General features: G+C 44.1%; 1 protein-coding gene across 1 annotated transcript in view; it reads left to right on the plus strand.

Annotated features, from left to right (window-relative positions):
* Positions 1–25,967, plus strand: part of LOC124605949 (toll-like receptor 2) — a 345,947-nt gene that overhangs the window by 189,800 nt on the left and 130,180 nt on the right. The window contains exons 7-8 of the mRNA XM_047137910.1: positions 3,564–3,849; positions 13,466–13,649. Coding sequence (XP_046993866.1) covers positions 3,564–3,849; positions 13,466–13,649 — 470 coding nt within the window. The remainder of the gene's footprint in view (positions 1–3,563; positions 3,850–13,465; positions 13,650–25,967) is intronic.

Genomic DNA, 25,967 nt, shown 5'->3' on the forward strand with positions numbered 1-25,967 from the left:
CAAAAGAGGAACATGTTTGCACCTGTTACAGTTCTTCAAAGTAGTGTAGAACCCGTTGTCACTGATGTGGAAGGCGTAGTATACCGTTAGCAGAGCCTGTTCCGTTCATGATGCCAATGCAGCTGTCTACTGCCTGTCGAATCTCTGGAACAGTTCTGAAGCGAATGCCACGAAGCCAAAACTGAAACACCAGGCCAACGAATGGCGTCATTGTGTGTCGCCTTGAAAGTCGAAAGTGCGTCAGAGCCCCAATATGTTGAAAGGTTTGGTGATTCTCGTGTACGACTGTGATGTTCTTATCCTAACGCATTAAGTTCCTCCACGGCAGACCGTCAATGCACAGTATTACTGTTCGTTTTTGGAGGATCACCTGCGACCAGCTTTGCGAAAGAACCGGCGACACTTTCTGCGCAACCCACCCATCATTTTGCACGAAAATGCATGGGTGCATACAGCGCAAGCTGTGGCTGCTCTGTTCAGTCGATGGGACTGGGAAGTACTGTACCGTCCACCATACTCCCGAAATTTAAATCCTTGACAAGGACTTTGATTTGATTCAGAAGATGAAGGAACCACTTCGTGACATTCGCTTCAGAACTGTTCCAGAGATTCGACAGGCAGTAGACCGCTCCATTCGCACCATCAATAGAACAGGCTCTACTAACGGTATACTACGCCTTCCACAACACTGGCAACGGGTTCTGCACAACGCTGGTGACTACTTTGAAAGACAGTAACAGGTGCAAACATGTAAATCTTTTGTATCCGTTGTGAATAAGTAGTTGCCAATATTTAAGTTTCAACCCTCGTATTACAGGTATAAGCTCCCAAAAGAAGTAGAAGTTAATGGGTGGAACGGTTTTTTTATTCTATGCTGCACACAGTTCTGAAAAATCGTTTCGGATCGCCACACTGTGTACCGTGATTCGTCACTCAATACAATGTTTTTACACTATTCAGACGTCCAATGTTTACGCTCCTTACACCAAGCGAGGAGTCGTTTGATATTTATCGGCGTGATGTATGGCTTATGAGCAGCCGCTCGGCCATGAAATCCAAGTTTTCTCACCTTTCGCCTAACTGTCATAGTACTTGCAGTGGATCCTGATACAGTTTGGAATTCCTGTGTGATGGTCGGGATAGATGTTTTCCTATTGCACATTACGAGCTTCTTCAACGGTCGCCAGCCTCTGTCAGTCAACAGGCGAGGTCAGCCTGTGCATTTTTGTGCCGTACGTGTCCTTTTACGTTTCCACTTCAGTATTACATCGGAAACAGTGGACCTAGGGATGTTTAGGAGTGTGGAAATCGCGCCTACACATGTGACACAAGTGACACCCGCTCACCCGATCACGTTCGAAGTTCGTGAGTTCCTCGGAGCGCCCCATTCTGCTCCCTTACGATGTCTAATGACTACTGAGGTCTCTGATGTGGAGTATCTGGCAATAGGAGGTGAAGAACACTTAGTATTGTAGAACACTCAGTATAATGTCGTTTATTGAAACTGAACTACACTTCTCGAACCATCACTATATACACACAAAACAAATAACTTGTAGAGCTTCGGTGAGGTCCGTCGTAGCTGCTCCTAGCTCGGCGAGGAACTGGCTGTACTTTTTTTTTTACTTTATTGTTATTTTAAAGCCTGTACAACAGGCAGGCTATCAGCAGCACACTACGCTGCTCTTCAGCCATAGAAGACACAAGCAGCAAAAACAGTGAGAAGACACAAGTTACAGAACGGTGGGCAATAAAACAGGAGACACATAGAGACAAACACGTAGCCGTTCACACTCGTCGATAATCCACACTGCTAACTGATGAGACGACGCATGAACACTGAAGATGACGATGGCACTGGTGAATGAGGGAGTGTGACGGTGAACACTGAACACTAAACACGACGGCACACACGAAACACTGATGGCGGTGACCTCCGGCGCGCGAATGTCCACGTAGCGTGTGCGAGTCCTGGGACCTGCCAAGAGGGGAACAGGGGCGAGGTGCGAGAGAGGGGAGAAAAAGGATGCCAATGGCTGAGGAGACGGGGGCAGGAGGAGAGGGACAGGGGAGGGGAGGCCCGGGGGAGGAGGGGGGAGAAAAGGAGGAGGGAGGGAAAAGGGAGAGAAGGGAGGGAGGGTGCCCAGAGGAGCAAACACAGGAGGAGGGCGGGAGGATCAAAGTTGGTAGGAGGGGTAGATGGAGGGGAGAAGGGCATCATCAGGGAGGGGGAGCTGGCGGAAGCCACCTTGGGAGAGGGTAAGGAGGGTGGAGAGATGGAGACCGGATGGGACATGGGAATACAGGCGCGGCAGCGGGTGGGGGTGGGAGAGGATCGGGGAGACGAGCGGGTGAGGAGGATCGAGTTTGCGGGAGGTGTACAGGATCCGTATCCTTTCAAGGAAAAGGAGGAGATGGGGGAAGGGGATGAGATTGTACAGGATCCACGTGGGGGAGGGGAGACGGATGCGATAGGCGAGGCGGAGAGCATGACGTTCAAGGATTTGGAGGGATTTATAAAAGGTAGGTGGGGCGGAGATCCAAGCCGGATGGGCATAACAAAGGATAGGGCGGATGAGGGACTTATAGGTGTGGAGGATGGTGGAGGGGTCCAGACCCCACGTACGGCCGGAGAGGAGCTTGAGGAGACTGAGTCGGGAGCGAGCCTTGGCTTGGATTGTCCGGAGGTGGGGAGTCCAGGTGAGGCGACGGTTGAGGGTGACGCCAACGTACTTAAGGGTGGGAGGGAGGGTGAGAGGACGGCCATAGATGATGTGATAGAAATCAAGGAGGCGAAAGGAAGGGGTGGTTTTGCCTACAGTGATCGCCTGGGTTTTGGCTGGCTGTACTGCTGCTGCGCTGGCCTTATAAAGCCGGCGGAGGCCGGCGGAGTACTTCAACTTTCCCTGTATCTGTGAGGCGACCTCTGCAGAAAAAGGTTCACATTAGTCTCTAGCAAGTTCTGTTGTTTTGAAGAATTGTTTTCCTCTTGTTTGCGCCTGCATTGTGCTTGTGTATGTTATATGCTACACAGGGGTGTCTCGAGTGTAGTCTGCCTGGCAGGGGCCGTTTGTGGCAGACGTTAACGGGAGGCAGCAAAATGCGCAATATGAAAAACGTATGTTTTTGGGGTGTCCGGTTACTTTTGATCACATAGTGAACCTGACCTATCTGGAGGCGTGACTGCTATGGACCGTGTGAACTTTGCTTCCGTGACTCGCTTGTTACAGCTGTCGTGTGTGTTGCGGCTGGCGCCCGTGGGCACCACAGCACTAAGTTTTCTTTTATTTCCTACTTAATTTAATATTTTGAATCTCCGTATCTGGAGACCGAGGTCGCAGTAATTTTTCAATCTCTATTCGATTTCTACGTTTTTTAAGGAAATAATAGGAATAAAAAGACCATTAATCTGTTAGTGGAGACACCGGTAGTTTTGAGCTGTTTTGACAGACCGGTTACGCTGCAGTTGAAAAAAAAGAAAAAAGCGGTGTAACGGAAGACCGGTTGGTCCGGCTTCACCCGCCTTCCGTGATGCAGGTGCGGAACGGCGTGTTTGTCGGCAGGATCGCTGGCGGCGTTGCGCGAGCTGCGTCTGGCGGGCTGCGGGCTGAGGGCGCTGCCGGAGCAGCTGTCGCTGCCCGCCGGCCTGCAGCTGCTGGACCTGTCGCGGAACGGCCTGGAGCAGCTGCCGCCGCCGCTGCCGCCCGCGCTGCGCAGCCTGCTGCTGCACCACAACCAGCTGACCGCCACCCTGCGGCTCACGCTGCACGCGGCCGCGCCGCCGCTGCTGCTCGTCGACCTGGCCGACAACCTCATAGACCAGCCGGTCGACGTGCTGCGCGGCGACAAGTGAGTCACTCGCCCAGGGTTTCCAGATGAGGATTCCCTGATTTTAAGATTAAATAACGTGAAACACAATGTTTAGGCAGAAAGCTGTGATGTGTCGACAGAAGTGCCGACACAGTGTGGTTTGAGGAGACCGAAATACACGCTATAAGCTCACGCAGCATGGCGTGAGGTCTGAAACAGGATACGTAATGAATGCTATAAAGAAAAGTACGTAGCTCCTGGAATACTTAACTTTAATCCATCCTTGGTACATCGCTATTGACGATACAAGTGAGACTCGATAGTTTCAGACAATATATTGCTAATGGCGCCTTGCTAGGTCGTAGCCATTGACTTAGCTGAAGGCTATTCTATCTGCTCTGCAAATGAGCGAGGCTTCGTCAGTGTGCATCGCTAGCTACGTCGTCCGTACAACTGGGGCGAGTGCTAGTACGTCTCTCTAGACCTGCCGTGTGGTGGCGCTCGGTCTGCTATCACTGAAAGTAGCGACACGCGGGTCCGACATGTACTAATGGACCGCGGCCGATTTAAAGCTACCACCTAGCAAGTGTGGTGTCTGGCGGTGACACCACAAGCTGTAAGACTTTCGAGGTAATAAATAAAAAACCTGCTAACCTGTGGGACTGTAATCTCTTTACACACAATCCATGAAAAAGGTCTAAAACAATAAAAAAAAGAGACGCATCACGGAAGAGTTAGCCCATCTGAACAGAAATCGGTTTATGTGTTATACATGTACAGACAAACAAATAACTACAATCTCGAAAAATTGGTTGATTTATTCAAGACATAGAGAACAAATTGAGCAAACCAATAACTCGTAGAACCCCCTCTGGCCCTTATGCAAGCACTTATTCGCTTCGGCACTGATTAACAGAGTTCTTGGACGACTCCTGAGGTATCTCGTGCCAAATTCTGACAACAGGCGCGTTAGATCCTGAAAATCCCGATGTGCTTGCTAAAAACCGAAGTCGTAAATTCGTGCGGTGCGAATGACTGGGAACCCGCAAAAGGAAGGTTCAGCCACCTAATTAGAATCGTTTTCCTTGTCCTTCGCGCCAAAGGCACCATTCCTTCGTGAAGTATGAGAATAGCATGTTAAGTGTAGGTAATGTCATGAGTGTGTGTGTAGTGTAGTGTAATGCAGATGGAGTCGACTCACTCAAAGGCAGAAGTGCTGTATAGACGACAGGTGCACAAACAAAAGATACAACCACTCGATGGCTTTCGCAATACACTTCTTTTTCAAAAACTGTAAGAAAACAAAGCACACACACACACACTCAAATGCATACGCCTGTGCTCAGTCGACTGTCAGCTCATATCTGGCCCATAGTGAGTGTACTGAAGTGAGATGGAGTATGAGGTCGGGTGGGATGAGGATGGAGTGAAGTGGAACGCAGGGAGAGGGTTGGTGGAAAGTGCCTAGTGGCTCGTGGGAGAGTGAGGAGCCATCTATGGGCTAGTTAGGAGTACAGGTGCAGGGACCAGACGGCAGATGGCTGCACAAATGATTTCACAGACTAGGGAATGAGATAATAGCACACAACTATGTGATGTAGGAACACAAATTGGGCCTGGGTACTCCTCGGGGCACGAGATGGTGTACGCACACACACACACACACACACACACACACACACACACACACTATTGGGTGAGGGATTGGGGGGAGGGAGTGAGTTACTTTTGATGTAGTCCAGGAAGGTTACAGGGGCAAACAATGTGCTGTAAGAATAGCTCCCATCTGTGCAACTCAGAAAAGCTGATGGTAGTGGGAGAGATCCAGATTGCACAGATTGTGAAGCAGCTATTGAAATCTCACATGTTGTGCTCTGCTACTTGTTGTGCCATTGGGTGGTCCTCATTGTGTTTGGTAACAGTTTGGCGGTGGCTATTCATTCTAGTTGAGATCTTGTTGGCTGTGAAAGCAACATAAAACGCTGTGCAGTGGTTGTAGCTTTGCTTTCACAGATGGCCTGGCCTCTGATGGGGTAGGATAAGCCTCTCACAGGACTGGAGTGGACCATGCTGGGTCAGTGTATTGGGCAGGCCTTGCAAATGCATCTTCCTCACGGGTATCAGCCCTATGGCAAGGAACTGGGGGATGGAGTGGTATGCACATGCCTGACTTCCTACATTGTGCTCAGTCGACTACCAGCTCTTTCCTGGTTCACGGTAAGTGTACGGGAGTGAGGTGGTGTGGGGAATGGTGTAGTGAGGGATGGCGAGGGGTAGGAGGCAGGGAGAGGGTCGGCGGAAGCGTCTAGCGGCTCGTGGAAGAGTGAGGGGTGCAGGTCGAGGTGGCAGGTGGCAGACGGCTGGAAACGCAATTACAGTACAGATAACAGCACACAACTAACTGCTGTGGAGACACAAATTTGGCAGGGTTACTGCGGCAGGGGATGGTGTACACATACACACAAACACACCCTCACACATACACTACTGGCCATTAAAATTGCTACACCACGAAGAAGTGCAGATGATAAACGGGTATTCATTGGACAAATATATTGTACTAGAACTGACTTGTGATTACACTTTCACGCAATTTGAGTGTACAGATCCTGAGAAATCAGTACCCAGAACAACCACCTCTGGCCGTAATAACGGCCTTGATACGCCTGGGCATTGAGCCAAACAGAGCTCGGATGGCGTGTACAGGTACAGCTGCCCATGCAGCTTCAAACGATACCACAGTATATCGAGAGTAGTGACTGGCGTATTGTGACGAGCTAGTTGCTCGGCCACCATTGACCAGACGTTTTCGATTGGTGAGAGATCTGGAGAATGCACTGGCCAGGGCAGCAGTCGAACATTTTCTGTATCCAGAAAGGCCCGTGTAGGACCTGGAACATGCGGTCGTGCATTATCCTGCTGAAATGTAGGATTTCGCAGGGATCGAATGAAGGGTAGAGCCACGGATCGTAACACATCTGAAATGTAACGTCCACTGTTCAAAGTGCCGTCAATGCGAACAAGAGGTGACCGAGACGTGCAACCAATGGCACCCCGTACCATCACGCTGGGTGTTACGCCAGTATGGCGATGACGAATACACGCTTCCAATGTGCGTTCGCGACGATGTTGCCAAACACGGATGCGGCTATCATGATGATGTAAACAGAACCTGGATTCATCCGAAAAAAATTACGTTTTGCCATTCGTGCACCCAGGTTCGTCGCTGAGTACACCATCGCAGGCGCTCCTGTCTGTGATGCAGCGTCAAGGGTAACCGCAGCCATGGTCTCCGAGATGATAGTCCATGCTGCTGCAAACGTTGTCGAACTGTTCGTGCAGATGATTGTTGTCTTGCAAACGTCCCCATCTGTTGACTCAGGTGTCTAGACGTGGCTGCACGATCCGTTACAGCCATGTGGGTAAGATGCCTGTCATCTCGACTGGTTGTGATACGAGGCCGTTGGGATCCAGCACGGCGTTCCGTATTACCCTCGTGAACCGATTCCATATTCTGCTAACAGTCATTGTTCAAATGGTTCTGAGCACTATGGGACTCAACTGCTGAGGTCATTAGTCCCCTAGAACTTAGAACTACTTAAACCTAACTAACCTAAGGACATCACAAACATCCATGCCCGAGGCAGGATTCGAACCTGCGACCGTAGCGGTCTTGCGGTTCCAGACTGCAGCGCCTTTAACCGCACGGCCACTTCGGCCGGCGATAACAGTCATTGTATCTCGACCAACGCGAGCAGCAATGTCGCGATACGATAAACCGCAATCGCGATGGGCTAAATTCGACCTTTATCAAAGTCGGAAACGTGATGGTACGCATTTCTCCTCCTTACACGAGGCATCACAACAACGTTTCACCAGGCAACGCCGGTCAACTGCTGTTTGTGTATGAGAAATCGATTGGGATCTTTCCTCATGTCAGCATGTTGTAGGTGTCGCCACCGGCTCCAATCTTGTGTGAATGCTCTGAAATGCTAATCATTTGCATATCACAGCATCTTCTTCCTGTCCGTTAAATTTCGCGTCTGTAGCACGTTATCTTCGTGGTGTAGCACTTTTAATGGCCAGTAGTGTACTATTGGTCGGGAGGTAGGGGGCATTGAGTTACCTTAGGTTTAGGCCAGGAAGGTTACAAAAGCGAAGCATGTCGTCTGGGGTAGCGCAGAACAGTGATTCATCACTGAGCATAGTGTGACTCCTTTAACCCATAGTTCATGCTTCCTAGTCTTGATACCACTCCAAAATCAGCCTCTTATGGCGTGTTGTTAACGGTACCCTGTGGATTACTCGTTCTCCTATGATAAATGGAGATGTGAAAGGGTTGCACTGTGCTTGGTGCACGATACAGCGATCTTCCCTTCTGGTGGCATGACATGTTTGACTGGTATCCTGATGACAAGAATGTCAGCCCTCATATTCCCATACGATCTAATATCAGGCCACTATCACATCCCACAATGCTCCATCAAATTATATTGCACGATTCGACCAGCCAGGAGAACGGAGACCCACAATGAGGCCCCTTTACAAGTCCGCTAGGTGCTGAAAACGCTACACACATACAGGGCATCCCCTTGTCCTTCAAAGTAACCACTCAACATCTGACACTATTCACGCCCCTTATATACCCTACCAGGTCCGGTAACAACAGTACACATGGATAACGCCAATGCAGTCTGGTGGCCGTTTTAACTGTCACAAAAAATTGCATCTCCAGTCATTTGCATACCTGTAGATAGCGTGTATGTGTACGAAGTGTTTTTGACATTTGATCATGTCTTCCAGGTCCTTTTCTTATCTTTTCTGGCAGCGTAACTTATCCACAAAAGGAATGCCTGATAAAGCATTTGTTCGGCCGATTCTTGAGTACTGTTTATCAGTCTGAGTCCCAAACCAAGCTGGATTAATAGAAAAAATAGGGAATATCCAAAGAAGATGGGCGAGTTTCGCCACGGAATCGTTTAATCTGAGCGAGACCGTTATGCAAATGCCCAGCAAAGTACAGTGGCTGACGTTATAAAAGACACGTAATGCATCACGGACAGGTTTGCTATTGTGATTCCGAGAGATCACGTTGCAGCAACAGTGAGGCAACATTTTATTCTTCCCACTGTGTCTAGGTGTACCATCAGATAAATTAGAGCTCATACAGAGCTTCAGCGATGGTCATTCTTCCCATGCTCCATCCGTGAATAGAATATGAAAGGATAAAAAAATAGTGGTACCAGAGGTACTCACCACAGCTACCCTACCAGGTGTACACCCTCGAAACAAACCGTACAGTGGCTTGCGTACAGCTGTAGATGTACTTGAATGTTACCTCTGCATGAGAAATTAATTTTCTCCTGAACATAACTTCTCAGGAACTGCCGCCTTACCATTGGCGAGGAGGTTTGTGCACTCTACTATCACCCAGTGAGCTCTTCTAGCGGGAGCTTAAGCCCCTGGCAGGGTCACCAAAGCCAGACAGGTCTCTTGGGCAGCAGTCAGACGAAGGGCAGTCCACAACACAGGGGGCAGGGAGCAGGGGGGGGGGGGAGGGAGGGCGCTCCTAGGTGTAGGGAAGTCAACTCTCCTAGAGGAGACAGCCTTCATGAAAAGGAGGGAAGGACACCCTACAAAACTCCCCCATCGGTTGTGTCATGTGACGGGTCAGAGACACCAAGCCATGTGTAGCGAGGACAGAGGGAGCCCTGATGTTTCTTTTTATGGCCTATCCCGGGTTCTGCAACTGTATTTCACTTTCGAGCGAAAGTAGCTGTCACAGCATGTACAACGTCTTCGTCTTTACGCCATGTACTGGGAAAACTTTATATGTTCACATAGAATAACAGAAATCATATTGCCTTCTATGTTAATTGATTTACCTTCACTATGAGTCAAAGTGCCACAGAAGCTTGCGCAGTATCCTTCCGTGCTGTAAGGCCACACAGTGCAATATGGTTGGCGAAAAATATTTATTGCAACATCGTGATTTTGAAATATCGCCACGTTTAGAAACTACAGTCCTCTCTACACATGACTTGAGGTCACTGACCCCTCACATGACACAACCGATGGGAGCCGTGCCATGTGAAACGATGCACTTAAGGAGACAGACGTACACAACCTGCTTACATTAGGTCATCAGCGTCATCTACATCAATGATTGGGCGTTTTGATCCGTTCTGTCTCCTTAAAAACTAGTCAAGCCATCTCTTTATTCGTCTTCCTAAGGATCTTTTTGCCTCTTGGATTGTATTGTTTCAAGGTTTTGGAAATTATTGCATGATGGTCTATATGTTCTTTCTATCTTAACTGATATTTATTAAGCCACCTATGTTTTGTTATTTTAAACATAGCTGCGTAACAGCAACGGTTCCACGTAATTAGATTTAAAAACAGCCGACCCGTTGCAAAGGATAAAGTAATCTTTACCTAGGTTTCGATAAGTTTAAACCTATCTTCTTCAGAAGTCGGCCTGAGGAAATGAACATCGTGATTTATATGAAAGGTATACACATAAGTCAAGATTAGAGTTTAACATACCATTCACCGAATGGTAACCACGCCTTTATCACCTGCGGATCAGCAAAAGGAATTGAATGTCATCAAAACGATTGCTGTTAATAATGGATATAACCAGAATATGATCGATCAATTGCTTAATAAGAAAATTTCCCAAAATTGTTCGACTTTGAGTAATAACCTCCCCACAGATACCACAGAAACTAAAAAATTTATTTCCATCCCTTTCTTGGGTAACATTTCGTATAGGATTAAACGTCTTCTAAATAAAAAATATAACTGTAACGTCTCCTTTTCTACAGACAACAGCTTAAAAAGAAATCTTATACATTCAGTAGAAATTGCTAACGATTGGTTTTCTAATTCAGGTGTATACAAACTAACCTGTAATAACTGCCCCTCATATTATATTGGTCAAACAGGCAGGGCTGTTAAAACACGATATAAAGAACATCTACTAGGTAAAAAAGGAGCTAATGTTCACAACTCTACTTTTGCTGAACACCTCTTGATAGCCGGCCATACGCCTAAACAGTTAGAAGACACGGTTATCCTACACAGACAAGTTAAAGGACGGAGACTAGATCTGTGGGAAGAGTTATTTATTTTTAAACATCTAGCGCTCAAAGACGGTAATATACTCAATGATCAGTTGAACCTTGCCTGTAGACAATTTTTTGAAGGCTTTAGACCCGTACTATTTACTTCATAACATTAATGTTGATAACCTCAGTTGTCTATTTCCTCAGGAAACTATAATGCATTTTTGTATCTCTAAGCTCACTACCTTTTATGCAATGTGATTTACTTATGATGTATGGCTGCCACTACACTGGCCCTCATGTAATTCTTGCTTATCCTAAAACCTCGGATCCCAGTGAATATATATTAACTAGATTGTGGACCAGCTTTCGTAATTTATGTCTTAAGACGCCATTACTGTTTATTTTAAGTTTTGACTTATATACGTTTTATGTGCTTCACTAATATGGTAATATAATTTTATTTTGGCTGTATATGCCACTGCATGAAACTCATGGCGTATGCGCCACCTACTTTTTTTAAATATGTTCCTACGTTATTGTTTCTAAGGCTCCCACATTGTCATAATGGTAATGTTAAATGCTTTCCTCTTATTTACTGTCACTCTATCTAAGGACGCAATTAACATTTATATCTTACATGTAGCTTCAGTACCCCAATCGGCACTTAGTACGCGACCTGAGCGCCACCTGCCCTGGTCGCAGTGCTACCATGCAGGCCGATTTTACTCAGTTGCTTATGCGCTCTCCAGCTTCCACGTACTTAATTTTATTTATCTGACAAACCCTACTCTTAGGGCAATATTTGATTTTGACTAATGGAGCTACGGAGACGTTTGTAAAAATGGCAACGACGTATTACTCCATGTTAATATAATAGTGTAAGTACAAGAAATTCTTCTCATATTCTGTAATACAAGTTTCTCTTAATATATGTTAAGCTCTAATCTTGACTTATGTGTATACCTTTCATATAAATCACGATGTTCATTTCCTCAGGCCGACTTCTGAGGAAGATAGGTTTAAACTTATCGAAACCTAGGTAAAGATTACTTTATCCTTTGCAACGGGTCGGCTGTTTTTAAATCTAACCTATGTTTTGCATATTCAGTGAATCTCGGATGTAACCATTTCTGTTTTTGCCTGTCGAAGTATTTCCAGCCACGTACCTATAGAAATTCATTTTACATGCTTCTATTCTTTTTTCGTCTATCTTCTTAGGAGTCCAGTTTTGTAATCCATGGAGTAATACTGGTATAGCCGTAACCTTATATTACTTTAGTAGAGTATCTCTGTGGACTTTGTTTCCCAACGTTCTGCGTACTTAACTGGGTATATCTGAGCTATATTCCAGTCTTCAGGTATATAGTACTTTGCCAGCACATATTAATGAACTCAAGTATTCTTATTTTTGCAATATTTTGTGCAGATTTTAGCACGCATTTTAGCAACTACAGTTTGTAATATCCATGTAAACCTTGTCTGTATGTATGTCTGAGCGTGGCTCTGTGCTCACTCTGTAGCCAAAAAACCATATTTGGATTTGAGTAGTTCTAGAAAAAATTGTATAAATACCAGTTTGTCAATCGGGAAATCTCTCTCGAGCCTTTACAGAAGCAGAAATATTTATATGGTACCTGCCTTCTCAGGAAGCTGTCTTAGTATTCTTTGCCCATGTTTGTTTCATGCAGTCTGATGACTTCGCTGTTGAGTGCCCCTAAACAACACACACTTGTTTCATGCACGACAATGTAGCTAGCTGCCCACTATCCAGCATTGCTTTGTGTTTGTGGCCATTAGTTTGGTGGGAGTGGATGCCTATGCAAGATTGTGTCCCTTTGTGTTTGCTGAAGGAGCTGTTGATGCAGTTGTCTTGCGACTGCATGTCCTCTTTTGTGTTTATGTCCAGCTGTCTGGTAAGGAAGATGTTGGTGCAGATGTCTGGTTACTAACTGACACTCCTTTGAGTTTGTTCTCGACAGTTTGGTGAAGGAGTTGTTGACATAGTTTTGTGGTCGTTTTCGGCACACCTTTGTGTTTGTGCCCGGCAGTCTGTTGAAGGAGCTGTTTTTGCAGTCCTGTGGTCACTGACTGCACTACTTTGTTTTTTGTGCCCAGCAGACTGGCGAAGGAGCTGTTGATGAATTTATCTGGTCCGTACCTGGTGCCCCTTTGTATTTGTGGTCAGCAGTCTGGCAAAGGAGCTGTTGACACAATTGTCTAGTCAATAGCAATTGCTCCTCTGTGTCTGTGCCCGGCAGTCTGGCAGAGAAGCTGTTGACGCAGTGCCCTGGTCAATACCTTGTGCTGCTTTGTGTGTTTACGCCCACCAGGCTGGCGCACCGAGCGAGGTGGCGCAGTGGTTAGCACACTGGACTCGCATTCGGGAGGACGACGGTTCAATCCCGCGTCCGGCCATCCTAATTTAGGTTTTCCGTGATTTCCCTAAATCGCTCCAGGCAAATGCCGGGATGGTTCATTTAAAAGGGCACGGCCGACTTCCTTCCCCGTCCTTCCCTAATCCGATGAGACTGATGACTTCGCTGTTTGGCCTCTTCCCCCAAACAATCCAATCCAATCCAATCCAGGCTGGCGGAGGAGCCGTGGACAGAGTGGCTCAACCTGAGCTGGAACCAGCTGCAGACGCTGCCCCGCTCAGATGCAAGACGCCTCCAGCGGTCTGCCTCGCATGCCGTAGTCCTGCACGACAACCCCTGGGACTGCTACGTGTGCGAGACGGCACCTCTCAAGGAATGGATCCTACAGCCTGAGGTAAGTTGCGCAAGCCACCGTCCTCTTTCCTACATAAATCAGGTCTCATGTCATTGGAGAAAAATAATACCTTGCTTGTAATAACGCTTAGTACCTCCGTGACCAGCTGTAGTTAACTGTGAATTCGGCCTTACGAAGTTCTTGATGTGAAACTACGACAGTAATTCACTTATTCTAATACAAAACTCCTGTTGACACGTCAGTTTATGTATCAAGCTTGAACTTTGTACATTATGTAAGACGATCCCGTTTTAGAGCCAGAGATTAATAGGGCTTTGGAATGCCTGTGATCAACTAAGGCAGAAAACATACGAGATAACATTACTTACGAACTGCTAAAAGCATTGTGTACACTACTGTTGTGAAGTATTGTCTATAGAATTTTGAGAAGCTGGTAGAGAACATCTCAAAACCCATTCGTCTCTGAAATTTCAAATATTTATCAAAGAAAAATAGTCTATAAATGAGTAGAAACGTTTTAATGAATTACAAAATCGTTTCTAATATTGTAATTCAAGGAAATACATCAGCAGTATGTACATATCAGTGCAGTGACATCCCATGTCACTGTTGATAACATTAAATATTTTGATGATATTTCGATTTACTTTGGTCATAGAGTAAAATATTGTGTGTCACAGGTGTATATTCAGTATTCATACTCTAAATGATCTTGCACTGTTTGAGTGTTCCAGCAGTTCTTCGGAGAGTATTTTATAAATTATGAATGAAACACAGAGAACAATAGTTACTATTTGTTATGTGAACCGAATTATCAGTTTAATAAGTCACAGCTGCAAAATACTAAAGCGAATTCTTTACAGACGAATGGAAAACCTGGTAGAAGCCGACCTCGGGGAAGATCAGTTTGTATTCCGTAGAAATATTGGAACACGTGAGGCAAAACTGACCCTACGACATATCTTAGAAGAAAGATTAAGGAAAGGCAAATCTATGTTTCTAGCATTTGTAGACTTAGAGAAAGCTTTTGACAATGTTGAGTGGAATACTCTCACTCAAATTCTAAAGGTGGCATGGGTAAAATACAGAGAGCGAAAGGCAATTTACAATTTGTACAGAAACCAGATGGCAGTTATAAGAGTCAAGGGACATGAAGGGGAAGCAGTGGTTGGGAAGGGAGACAGGGTTGTAGCCTATCCCCGGTGTTATTCAATCTGTATATTGAGCAAGCAGTAAAGGAAACAAAAGAAAAATTCGGATTAGATATTAAAATCCATGGAGAAGAAATAAAAACTTAGACATTCTCCGATGAGCAGTTGAACGGAAGGGACAGTGTCTTGAATGGAGGGTACAAGATGAACATCAACAATAGCAAAACGAGGATAATGGAATGTAGTCGAATTAAGTCGGGTGACGCTGAGGGAATTAGATTCGGAAATGAAAAACTTAAAGCAGTAAAGGAGTATTGCTATTTGGGGAGCAAAATAACTGATGATGGTCGAAATAGAGAGAATATAAAATGTAGACTGGCAATGACAAGGAAAGCGTTTCTGAAGAAGAAAAGTTTGTTAACATCGAGTATAGATTTAAATGTCAGGAAGTCGTTTCTGAAAGTATTTGTATGGAGTGTATCCATGTATGGAAGTGAAACATGGATGATAAATAGTTTGGTCAAGAAGAAAATAGAAACTTTCGAAATGTGGTGCTACAGAAGAATGCTGAAGTTTCGATGGGTAGATCACATAACTAATGAGGAGGTACTGAATAGAATTGGGGAGAAGAGGACTTTGTGGCACAACATGACTAGAAGAAGGGGTCGGTTGGTAGGATATCTTCTGAGGCATCAAGGGATCACCAATTTAGTATTGGAGGGCAGCGTGGAGGGTAAAAATCGTATAGGGAGACCAAGAGATGAATATGCTGAGCAGATTCAGAAGGGCAGTAGGTACTGGGAGAAGAAGAAGCTTGCACAGGATAGAGTAACATGGAGAGCTGCATCAAACCAGTCTCAGGACTGAAAACCACAACAACAACAGTATGTGAACCAGTTTTCGGCTGTCACCTTATCATAAGGTATAAAGATAAGTATGTGATGCAGTGAAATTTTGGTAGATCAAAGATTTTAAACTAGTGCATCTACAGAGTATCTCAATTTTCAGAGACGAAAAACAATGTTAGGAATAAAACAAGAGGAGTTATTTCAGTGTGAATGCGCTGTAAGATTACTTAACTAAGATAAAATATGTTACACATTAACTAATGAAGTGTAGACAAACTACAACGGTTGTACATATAAGAAAATAATATCAACAATAAACTTCGGTGACGTGTTCCAAAGATGTCGCTGAACAAAATATGCTTGTCTTTAATAATTCCACAGTTACAAACTGATAAGATGTAATAGTGATACTAAGCAACTTGGGAAAGCAGCGTTTATTACACAAAGTAAATTTTTTTAACATATCGAAAGAACTTATAGGAACTGAAATAAATGAAAATGAGGCATGTGAGTAAGAGCGGTAATTTACAACATAGCCTGGACAGTATTATGAGTAGGCTAGTATCTGTAGTTAGAAGTGGCGAGTAATGGAACTGTATCTGGACACTCAGTACTAAGCTTCGGTTGATGGACATGTGCTTAGTAATTTTCATTATTTCAATATAATTCATCTTCCTTCCTTTCTGAATGTGGTTGTAGCCTTCTTTAAGCAGGTTATTTGCAAAAGTAGTGTTTTCTTTTCTAAGTTTACAACTTCTCCGATGTTATTTCAAGTGGGTACATATTGCCCTGCCAGATTGGCCTGTTGCCACAGTTACGAGTAATTTTGTAGCTGCCACTATTTTCCAAAGCTGGAGTGCTGTCTTTAGCATTGGGCAAAAAGTGTCCAACAGTGTTGTGATTTTGCTTTCCTGGATTTAAGCTTTCTGGCTATATCCAATGATATCTTAGGATTTTGTTAGACCCCCCCTCCCCCCTTGGCCCTTACAGCAGCCTTCACTTCAATCAATTTTCTAATGGTACTGATGTCAGTCTCATGGTGTCACGCTTTCACAGTCACCTCCAACAGGCTTCTTCTTCTGAACCCCTTTCCCAACCAGTCAGCACAAATTCTCAATTTGATTAAGGTTTGGCGAATTTCCAGACCATGGAATGTTCTCTGTTACCCAATTCAGTCACGACAGAACGAATCTGAAATTATATATCTGGGCAATATGTAACAGCAGAATCCTCTAAAGTTGTATTACAAAGATAAAATAAACGAAACTTAACTTTTTGATGCACGGCATAGAACCACATCTTGTTGGAAAATCAGAAAAAGCATCACATGCAGTGACCATCAAAGGGTGCCGAATCATAACTTCGTACTGATCACGGTTCATTGTTCCCTGAACGATGTAAACCCTCCTAAAACCTTGGTATGTCATTGCTCCCCATACCATTACCGACGGAGAATGTGACATGGTTCGCACAGGGCAGTCGGGGGCCAACCTTTCATTGGGTTCGACCCTGACGAGCTGTAGTCTGTCTTTCACCATGGAAAATTGGCTTTCATCTGAAAATGCCGCATAGTGAACTTGGTAACAAAAAGCTTATTCAAATTCGTTTGCATATTCTATAGATCCATGTAAATACCATCAGACCTTCGGAAAAATACCATCCTTGCATCCTCAAAGATACCAAGGGCAAGCAAGTACGAGAACCATCACATAGTCAATTCAACATCTCATGCATGCAAATTAATAACAATATTATACAGAAGAAGAAAATAAAACTGAGTTTCTAGATGATGATCAGTTTGGCTTAAGAGAAGGTAAGAGGAGGAGAGAGGTAGATCTGATGTTGAACATCATAATGGAAGCAATACTTCATGAAAATAGAAGCACATTCATTGCGTTTGTCGACTTAGAAAAAGTTTTCGCCAGTGTAATCTGTTGCACCAGATTCGAGATTCTCGGGAAGATAGGTATAAGGTGTAGAGAAAGAAAGGTAATGTACAAAAAAAAGTCCGAACAGGCCATGAAGATCCAACGGTACCGACTGGCCGCCGTAACATCCTCTGCCTGTAGGCGTCACCGGATACTGATTGGAGGAGCATGTGGTCAGCACACCACTCTCCTGTTGTCAGTTTTCGTGGCCGATGAATCTACTTCGTAATCAAATAGTTCCTCACTTGGCCTCACAAGGGCTGAGTGCACCCCGCCTGCTAAAAGCACTCGGCAGACCCTGACGATGAGCCATGCACGTGTTAGCCAAACCCGAGAGCGCCTAACTTCGGTGGTCTGACGGGAGCCGGTATCATCACTGCAGCAAGGCTGTTGGTCAGGTAATAGGCCATGAACAGTAACCAAGAGGGACCATCGGGAGCCGAACGGAGTGGCCAAGCGGTTCTAGTCGCTACAGTCTGGAACCGCGCGACCGCTGCGGGCGCAGGTTCGAATCCTGCCTCGGGCATGGGTGTTTGTGATGTCCTTAGGTTGGTTAGGCTTAAGTAGTTCTGAGTTCTAGGGGACTGATGACCACAGCAGTTAAGGCCCATAGTGCTCAGAGCCATTTGAACCACTTTTGAACATCGAGAACAAAAGACTAAGAATAAAGTATTACAAAGGGTATTAGACAGGGATTTAGTCTTTTGCTAGTACCGTACAATCTATGAACCAAAGAGTAGCAGGCAGGAGATTAACAACAAACTTAGGGTCAAAATTGAGGTTCACAAAGTAGACGAAATTTAAGGAATTCAGCAACCTCGAATGAAAAATAGCTCATGACGGGCGAAGCGTCGAGGTAATAAAAGACAGACTAATATAGGCAAAGTGTGAGGAAAGGCAAAGGAAGTTTACTAATGTCGAATTAGGTCTGAGGCAGAAATTTCTGAGAATATACATTTGGACACAGCTTTGTATGGTAATGAATTATGTGTTGTGAGGACTGAATGGCTCTGAGCACTATAGGACTTAACATCCGAGGTCATCAGTCCTCTAGAACTTAGAACTACTTAAACCTAGCTAACCTAATGACATCACACACATCCATACCCGAGGCAGGATTCGAACCTGCGACCGTAGCGAACGCGCGGTTCCAGACTGAAGCGCCCAGAACCGCTCGGCCACTCCGACCTGCAAGTGTGAACGGAAGTGTTTGAAATTCGATATTGTAGAAGGAAGATGAAAATTAGGTGGACTGATAAGATAAGAAATAACGAGGTTGTCTGCAGAATCGGCAGAGAAAGGAGTATATGGAGAAAACTGCAAGAAGAAGGGACAAGGCGGTAGAACAAGTGTTAAGACATCAGATAATAATTTCCTTGGTACCGGAGGCAGCTGTAGGGGTTAAAAACTGTAGAGGAAGACAGAGATTGGGACACATCCAACAAATAGTCTGAGGATGTAGGGTGCAGGTGCTACTCTGAAATGAACAGGTTGGCACAAGAGAGGAATTTAGGTGGGCTGACAGACAGAAGCTTAATGATCGAAAGAAATCTCTTCAGTTTGTAGCCGGTTGACCTACCAACGGTTCATCAGATCCTAAAAACTTAATCGCCTTAAATAAAAATTTGTAAGAAGGGTTGTGTTCCTGTGATCCATGTTGTTTCCTGTTTTACACATCTTTGGTTCACTGCTGTCAATCTTATCGCTTCTTGCACTTATAGCAGCGATGTAGGTTATTCAGCTTGCCGAATAACTTTTTTTCTTTATATTCGTTGCACAAATACACGGCACAATGAACTAGCAGGTAATTATTATGCACACTCCTTTATAGATGACATTCCAACTAAAGATATTAGTAAAACCTGCTTGCAGTGTCACAAGTGATTTAATTTCGGTTGCGTGACACGAAGCTATCGCCTACCTTTTCTTACAATTTTTTTCTGTACTTCATTTAAGTAACACGTTAGCGTCAGCGAATCAGTCATTCTTCGCATTTTTTTGCTTTGAATTGTAGATAACCACCGTCTTTGGCATGGGTCAGTCTGCCCTAGTTAACCTCCCTATTCTTACTTTCGTTCAGCCTGTCTTCCATCGAGCGAACGACGTGCATTCTGTCGGCGACAGCAAGGCTACGCTCGAAGAGTTCTTTGTGCTGCCGCATGATGGCAGCACGGCCGCAAGTGGCAGAAAGTACTCGCCAGGGCAGCTGCAGAAAGCGGTCTTCGTACTCAGAGAACATATTTCGAATTATTGTGTAAAGAAGGGGCACTGCTGTACTCTCTTATTTAAACGAAACATCAAAATGTGGAAGGATAAAGGAAACTTGCAAGAAAAATCAAATTCAGCCAATTAGCTCAACTAAGAGATAAAATACAAATAATATCTTGAAAATAGTGTTTCTTGAAACTAATATAAACCTTAATTGGATTAATTGTCTCCAGCTTTATTTCAAAGTATCAGCAGGTGTCACTGTTACAAGTGTAGTTTCGATAACAATTTGGCTGAAAGAGATAGAAATGGTTATTACTTTACAGTACTGAACATTACTCATAACTGCCCTACTTCGTTCTGGCGCCAGTTCTCCATTACACGCAACGCGGCACAGCTCAGTAATCAGTACGCGGCTACAAGGGTTAGCTGTACACAGTTCGCAGTTACGTACAGCAACGCCAGAACAACGCTTCTGCATGTACGCGCTCAGTGTGTTATGACTGTGGGATGCAGTGGCTCGTTACTCTCTGCTAACTTGGGTTCAATTAGCTGCACGTCAATTCTCTACGTGCAGTTTTAATTATAACACGTCAGTACTGTAAAGAACACTAACGACTAAAGAGTAAGTACTAGTGAGATTGTCATGGGCCGAAAAGGGGGTCATAATGTGACGCGTTTTTATCGCACATATTACAGATTCAAAGAAAAAACACAGTCACTGAAGAACTAAATGTATCTAGTCATCAAAGTAGAATTAAATGTATCTAGTCCATGAAACTCCCAAGACGTTAATAAAGTTTTTCTTAGGTGACTCTTTGCAGCTAACTCTTTTGAAAAAAATATGTTTGCGCCATCAGCTGTACAATTGTGTATTTATTTTCTGCCGGTTTCAGTTATGACAACCATCCCCAAAGGATGTTATTAATCTCTTCAGATGTTCAATGTAAATTTTCTGTAGTTTGTTTCAGTAGCTATGAAATTCCATCGCGACAGTCTTCAAAATGAATGCTGGAATGGAGCATACCATTTTGAATGTTTCTTGTCCTTCCAGTCTCGTCACAGATGAGGAATTCCCTATTGGCTGAAGAGTGAAAATGTGACATGTGTTTTCGGGTATTACATTTGGGTGCTGGGGAGGAATCGTAAAGAGAGTCCCGTTGGTTCACTCCAATGGCTTATATATGTGAATGACGTTCCACTTAACATTCAATAAGCAGAACTGGTACTTTTCCCAGACGATACAAGTGTTCCTATACATCACATTGGAGGGAAAGCAACAGAAGATATTTTTAACGATGATTTCAAAGAATTGTTAAGTGGTTCCCTTAATTTTGAGAAAACATGTTATATTCAGTTCTGTACAACAAATGGAGTCATACGAACAACTGATGTAGTGCTAGAACAGAAGTCAGTAAATAGAGAAGAATGCGCCAGATTTTTGTGTGTACATATTGATGAAAACGTGAACTAGAAGAAGCATATTACTGAGCATCTCAAACAATTAAGATCAGCTACTTTTGCTCTTCGTATAATTGCTAGCCTTGGAATGAACCTCTTGTAATATTTTACATACTCCCACTTAATAATGCCTCATGGAATAATTTTCTGGGGTAACACATCTCTTTAAAAAATCGATTGCACGTAAGCTAGCAATAAGAATAATATCTGGTTTCCACCTGCAGTCGTTACGTATGTACCTCTTCAACGAGTTAGGCGTCAAACTGCACCATCACAATACATCTATTCGCTAATGAAATTCGTCATAAATGAGGGGCTGAGAGTACAAGCGGTACAAACTGAGTAAATTAATACGAGTGATAAATGCCTAATTATGTGAGTTACTAACGAAAATCAGATTTTTTGCTAATGATCAGTTAGTCCTGCATTATTTTTTAAAATACATTAAAAATAGCTATACTTCTTGCATATTAGAAGTTTTAGAGTAAAACAGGTACTAGTGAGAGAACATTTTATTTACTGTGCTGTATTTTGAAGATTTCCGTGGTACAATACACATGATACATGTACTACAATACATGTTCATTATAAAACAATGATATTAAAATAAAACAATGATATTTATATAAAAACCTGAAAAACGGTATGCAAAAAGCAAATAAAATTAAAATATAGAAACTAAGATGTATTGGCACGGTTCCAACACAAACTAGATGTCATGCATGGCCACTTTCTAACATCCTCTCACAGTCAGTGTCTGTAGTGGTATCTCTGGAATAATATTCTTCCTGGGAAACATTCATGATGCTGTACCGTTGTGTTGTTCTTTTTTCTGTCTTCATCGTCTCCTTCTCTGGCTACGTCCCCTTCTTTCTCCACTCTCTCCTCCTACTCCGATGGTAACTGCTGTATGGGGATGGGGATAGGACATGTGTTGTTATGGAACTCATGGTAAAGTGGAGGGGTGTAATTCTTCATTCCCTGAAAATGTTTCCATTTCTCAACTTTCATTGCAAGCTCGTCTTGACGCAAAGAGTGCACAAGAGGTATTGTTGGGGATCCAGTATTGGGCCTCCTAAAATTCACTTCTATGAACTCAAAACCACGATTTAGTGAAAACCTGAACTTCATTTTTAGAGGATTACCTTTGCTGATTCAGATCCACCTTGTAGTAATCCGTTGTATTTTGTTTCCTTCTGTGTCTTCAGAATTTTTTCTTTCGCATCCATGGCTTTAATTGAAGGAAAGTTTTCTGTTTCCATTTTCACTACAAAAACCTTTCTCTGACCTGCTCCACTAATTCCATCCTGTCTTAGGGGGACAAATACATTTTTGATGTGTTTCTTTGCCTTTTCGGAGAGAGATCTAATTCTCTGTTACATTCCATATACGTAAGTATGGCCAGGTTCAAGGACCATACTATTTATTGTGTCAGTACGCAGATTTTACATCAAGATGTAGAAGTGGTATTCCAAAATTTGGCCTATTTAAACATGTATTAAATATTACTGTAGGTACACTTAAAAGCATACACATTATGCTATTGCTAGACTTTCAGAAAGATACATACGCAAACATTCACTAAATATAGCAGCAGTTTTGTTTCTGTCTGCCATTTCACTTGTACGAGTTTTATTCTGAATCGCAGGCGTTGGCTTAAAGATTAAACTATATCACCACAGAGTGTGGCAATATGCAGGGAATCTTTTACACGTGTCTTACTCAGATATTATCCACGCTGTAGGTTACGAAATGTGCATTTAGATCATTGTATTGGGGAAAGTTACTTGCATCATTTGTAAACTCAGTCCCTCAGGAAAAAATATTGTTGTCTGCACCTAAAATACTAGAGGAAAAGACGACCATTATTGCGCACTATTAAGCTGTCAGTAGCTCAGAAAGGTGTTCAGCATGTAGCAACAAAAAGTTTTGATAATTTCCGTGGAAACGTAATATGTCTTACAAGCAGCAAAGCAAGTTTTAAATCTAACGCAAAGTCAATTCCCCTGGACAACTCCCTCTGTTCTATGGACGAGTTTATACTTAAGAAACTCGTAGCCTGTAAAACAAATTCTAGTTTTTTAGTAGAGTTGCATGAGTACACCAAAAAATTAATCTTCATTAATTTTAAGGCTAAACATCCATACAGATCACATAAACTGACTCGTTCCACACAATTAGTATAAAGGAATCGTTCAAATGATCTATGAAAAATGTGTGTCAGTGAGAGAGTGTGTGAGAGAGAGATAGCGAAAATAGCACTGGAACATTCTGAACCAAACCTGGTCCACATATCAGTTACTGTCTGGAAAGTAGCACTGTGCGGGGAGGAACCACCTACCTCCATAGGGATGCGGTAGGGGTGAAAAGATGTTAACATAGTGGCATAAAACAGAAAGGTCTGGATCAGTTTCAACTGTATTTGGTATATACATGTTCATTACTCGTGTAAATGTAAAGTGTGAGTAAGTATCCCTGGGGATGGTGGTGAAGATGAGATGGGGTGACATTCAGAAACGTACTAAAACGGTCTGTTTGTGTTTATTTCCTGTATTCTGCTGACTTAGAACACCTTAAGAGTATGAAGTGCAATTTGTCTCTTATATTAGCTTTTCAGTTTATCGAACAGATCGCGAGAATAAGTAATGCAGCGAGCCATTCATTTTGTCTGCGTGTTTCGAGATCATTTCACACGGCCCAAAACCAAAGATAAATTTAACATTCTCTCTGGGTTGGGTGGTGTAAAACAGCAGAAAATCAGACATACACGTGTCAAATATACATGAAGTAAGCGTACGTGGGCGAATCCACAGGTATGAAATTTGTGCAATTTCGTCTTTTTTTAATGTGCAGATGAAGTCGGCCCAAACAAATATTGCTCGTCACTTGTTTCATGCGATGCCCAGTGTCAATGGAAAGCATCAGTTTATTTCCCAATGCAAACAAAATTATTAGTAAAGTTGAATTTTAGGTGCCCATTTTAGAAGAGTCCCACGCAAGTCTAGTGCGATGTTTATTTTTTTCTGGGTCACTTACGGTGGTAAAAAAAAGGAAATGAGCGTATGGCGTCGTTGGCTGGGAGGTCCCTATTTGGGGAAGTTCGGCCGCCAAGTGCAAGTCTTATTTCATTCGACACCACATTGGGCGACTCGCGCGCAGGACATGGGGATGAAATGATGATGAGGACAACACAACACCCAGGCCACGAGCGCAGAAGATCTCCAACACAGCCGGGAATCGAATCCGGGCCCGCTTGCATTGGAGGCGAGCACGTTACCACCCTGCTGAGCAAGCGGACTACGGTGGTAATAATTAGGAATTAGTTGTGGAATATTCTAACTTCAACCTATGTAATATCACGAAATTCCGATAGGTGGGGGCGCTATACGTAGCCTTCAGTATGGCGTCTGTAACGGAGATGCGATCCAAGCAGAGAGCTGTAATTTAGTTAGTATCTTTTGGCAGAAAACCTGAGCATCGCAGATATTCATAGGCGCTTGCAGAATGTCTCTGGAGACCTGGTAGTGAACAACATCACGTTGAGTCGTTGGGAGAAGCGTCTCTCATCAGTGACTCCTGCAATTGAAGAAACGAATTCAGCCTGTTCGTGCCACAGAAGTGCAAACTACCTTCTCCTTCCCCATGACAGCGCAAGGCCTCAAATATACCTGGGCGTCCGACATCCGAGAGGAGCTCACAGAACTTCAGTGGACTGTTCTTCCTCACCCACCCTAAAGCTGGAATCGCCCACCATCCATCTGTTTGGTCTTATGAAGGTCGGCCTCTTCGAGAAGCAGTATGATGTGCCAAAACATTATGATCACCTGCTCAATAGCTTAATCGTCCGTCTCTGGAACGACATACATCACTGATTCCCCGTAACACGGATCCGACAGTTTGTTCGTACATTTATGGACATATGTGGCATTAGATGTGTACGCACAGTTCTTGTAATTCGCGTAAATAACGAGCCGTTGATTTGCGCCCAATAGCGAACCAGATGGGTCCCACAGGATTTACATCAGGCGAATTTGGTCACGGAGATACCAACATGAATTCACTATAATGCTCCTCAAACCACTGGAGCACGGCTCTGGCTCCGAGACACGGACAGTTATACTGCTGAAAGATATCGACGTCGTGGAAGACATCAAGCATCAAGGGATGCAGGTGGTTCGCAGCTATCAGCATGTCTTCGATTACAGATCGCATGCTAGCGTTGGAGAACGTCCCCCCCCCCCCCCCCCCCCATAGCATAATACTGTTTTTGCCAGCCTGCGTCCGTGGCGCGCCGCACGTTTCAAGTCACCGTTCACGTCGATGACGGTGTTTGTGGAGAAAACCATCAACCTAGTGCAGCAAAAATTTGTTCACCCGAAGAGCCGGCGTGTTTCCATTGATCTGTGGTCGAATGCTGATGGTCCCGTGCCGACTGCAATCGTAGTTGACGATGTCGTTGGGTCAACATGTGAACGCGTGGGGGTGGTTTGCTCCGAAGCTCCATGTTGAACAATGTACGATGAACAGTTTGCTCCGAAATACTTGTGAGTGCTCTTTCGGCAGAGATGCCACAGGTCACCATCTGTCCTTTTTACAGAGCAAACGAGTCTCCGAACCCCACGTTCTTTGAAGAGTCGTGGACTCCAACCACTTATAGCCTAGCGGTACCTCCTTCTACCTCTTTCCGTAGATGATAACGACAGTATCAAGTGAACATTCGACGACCAGATTTGGCGTTTTCGAGACACTCGTTCACAGCCT

The sequence above is a fragment of the Schistocerca americana genome, chromosome 3 (genome assembly GCF_021461395.2).
Source record: "Schistocerca americana isolate TAMUIC-IGC-003095 chromosome 3, iqSchAmer2.1, whole genome shotgun sequence".
In the NCBI taxonomy this organism is placed as follows: domain Eukaryota; kingdom Metazoa; phylum Arthropoda; class Insecta; order Orthoptera; family Acrididae; genus Schistocerca; species Schistocerca americana.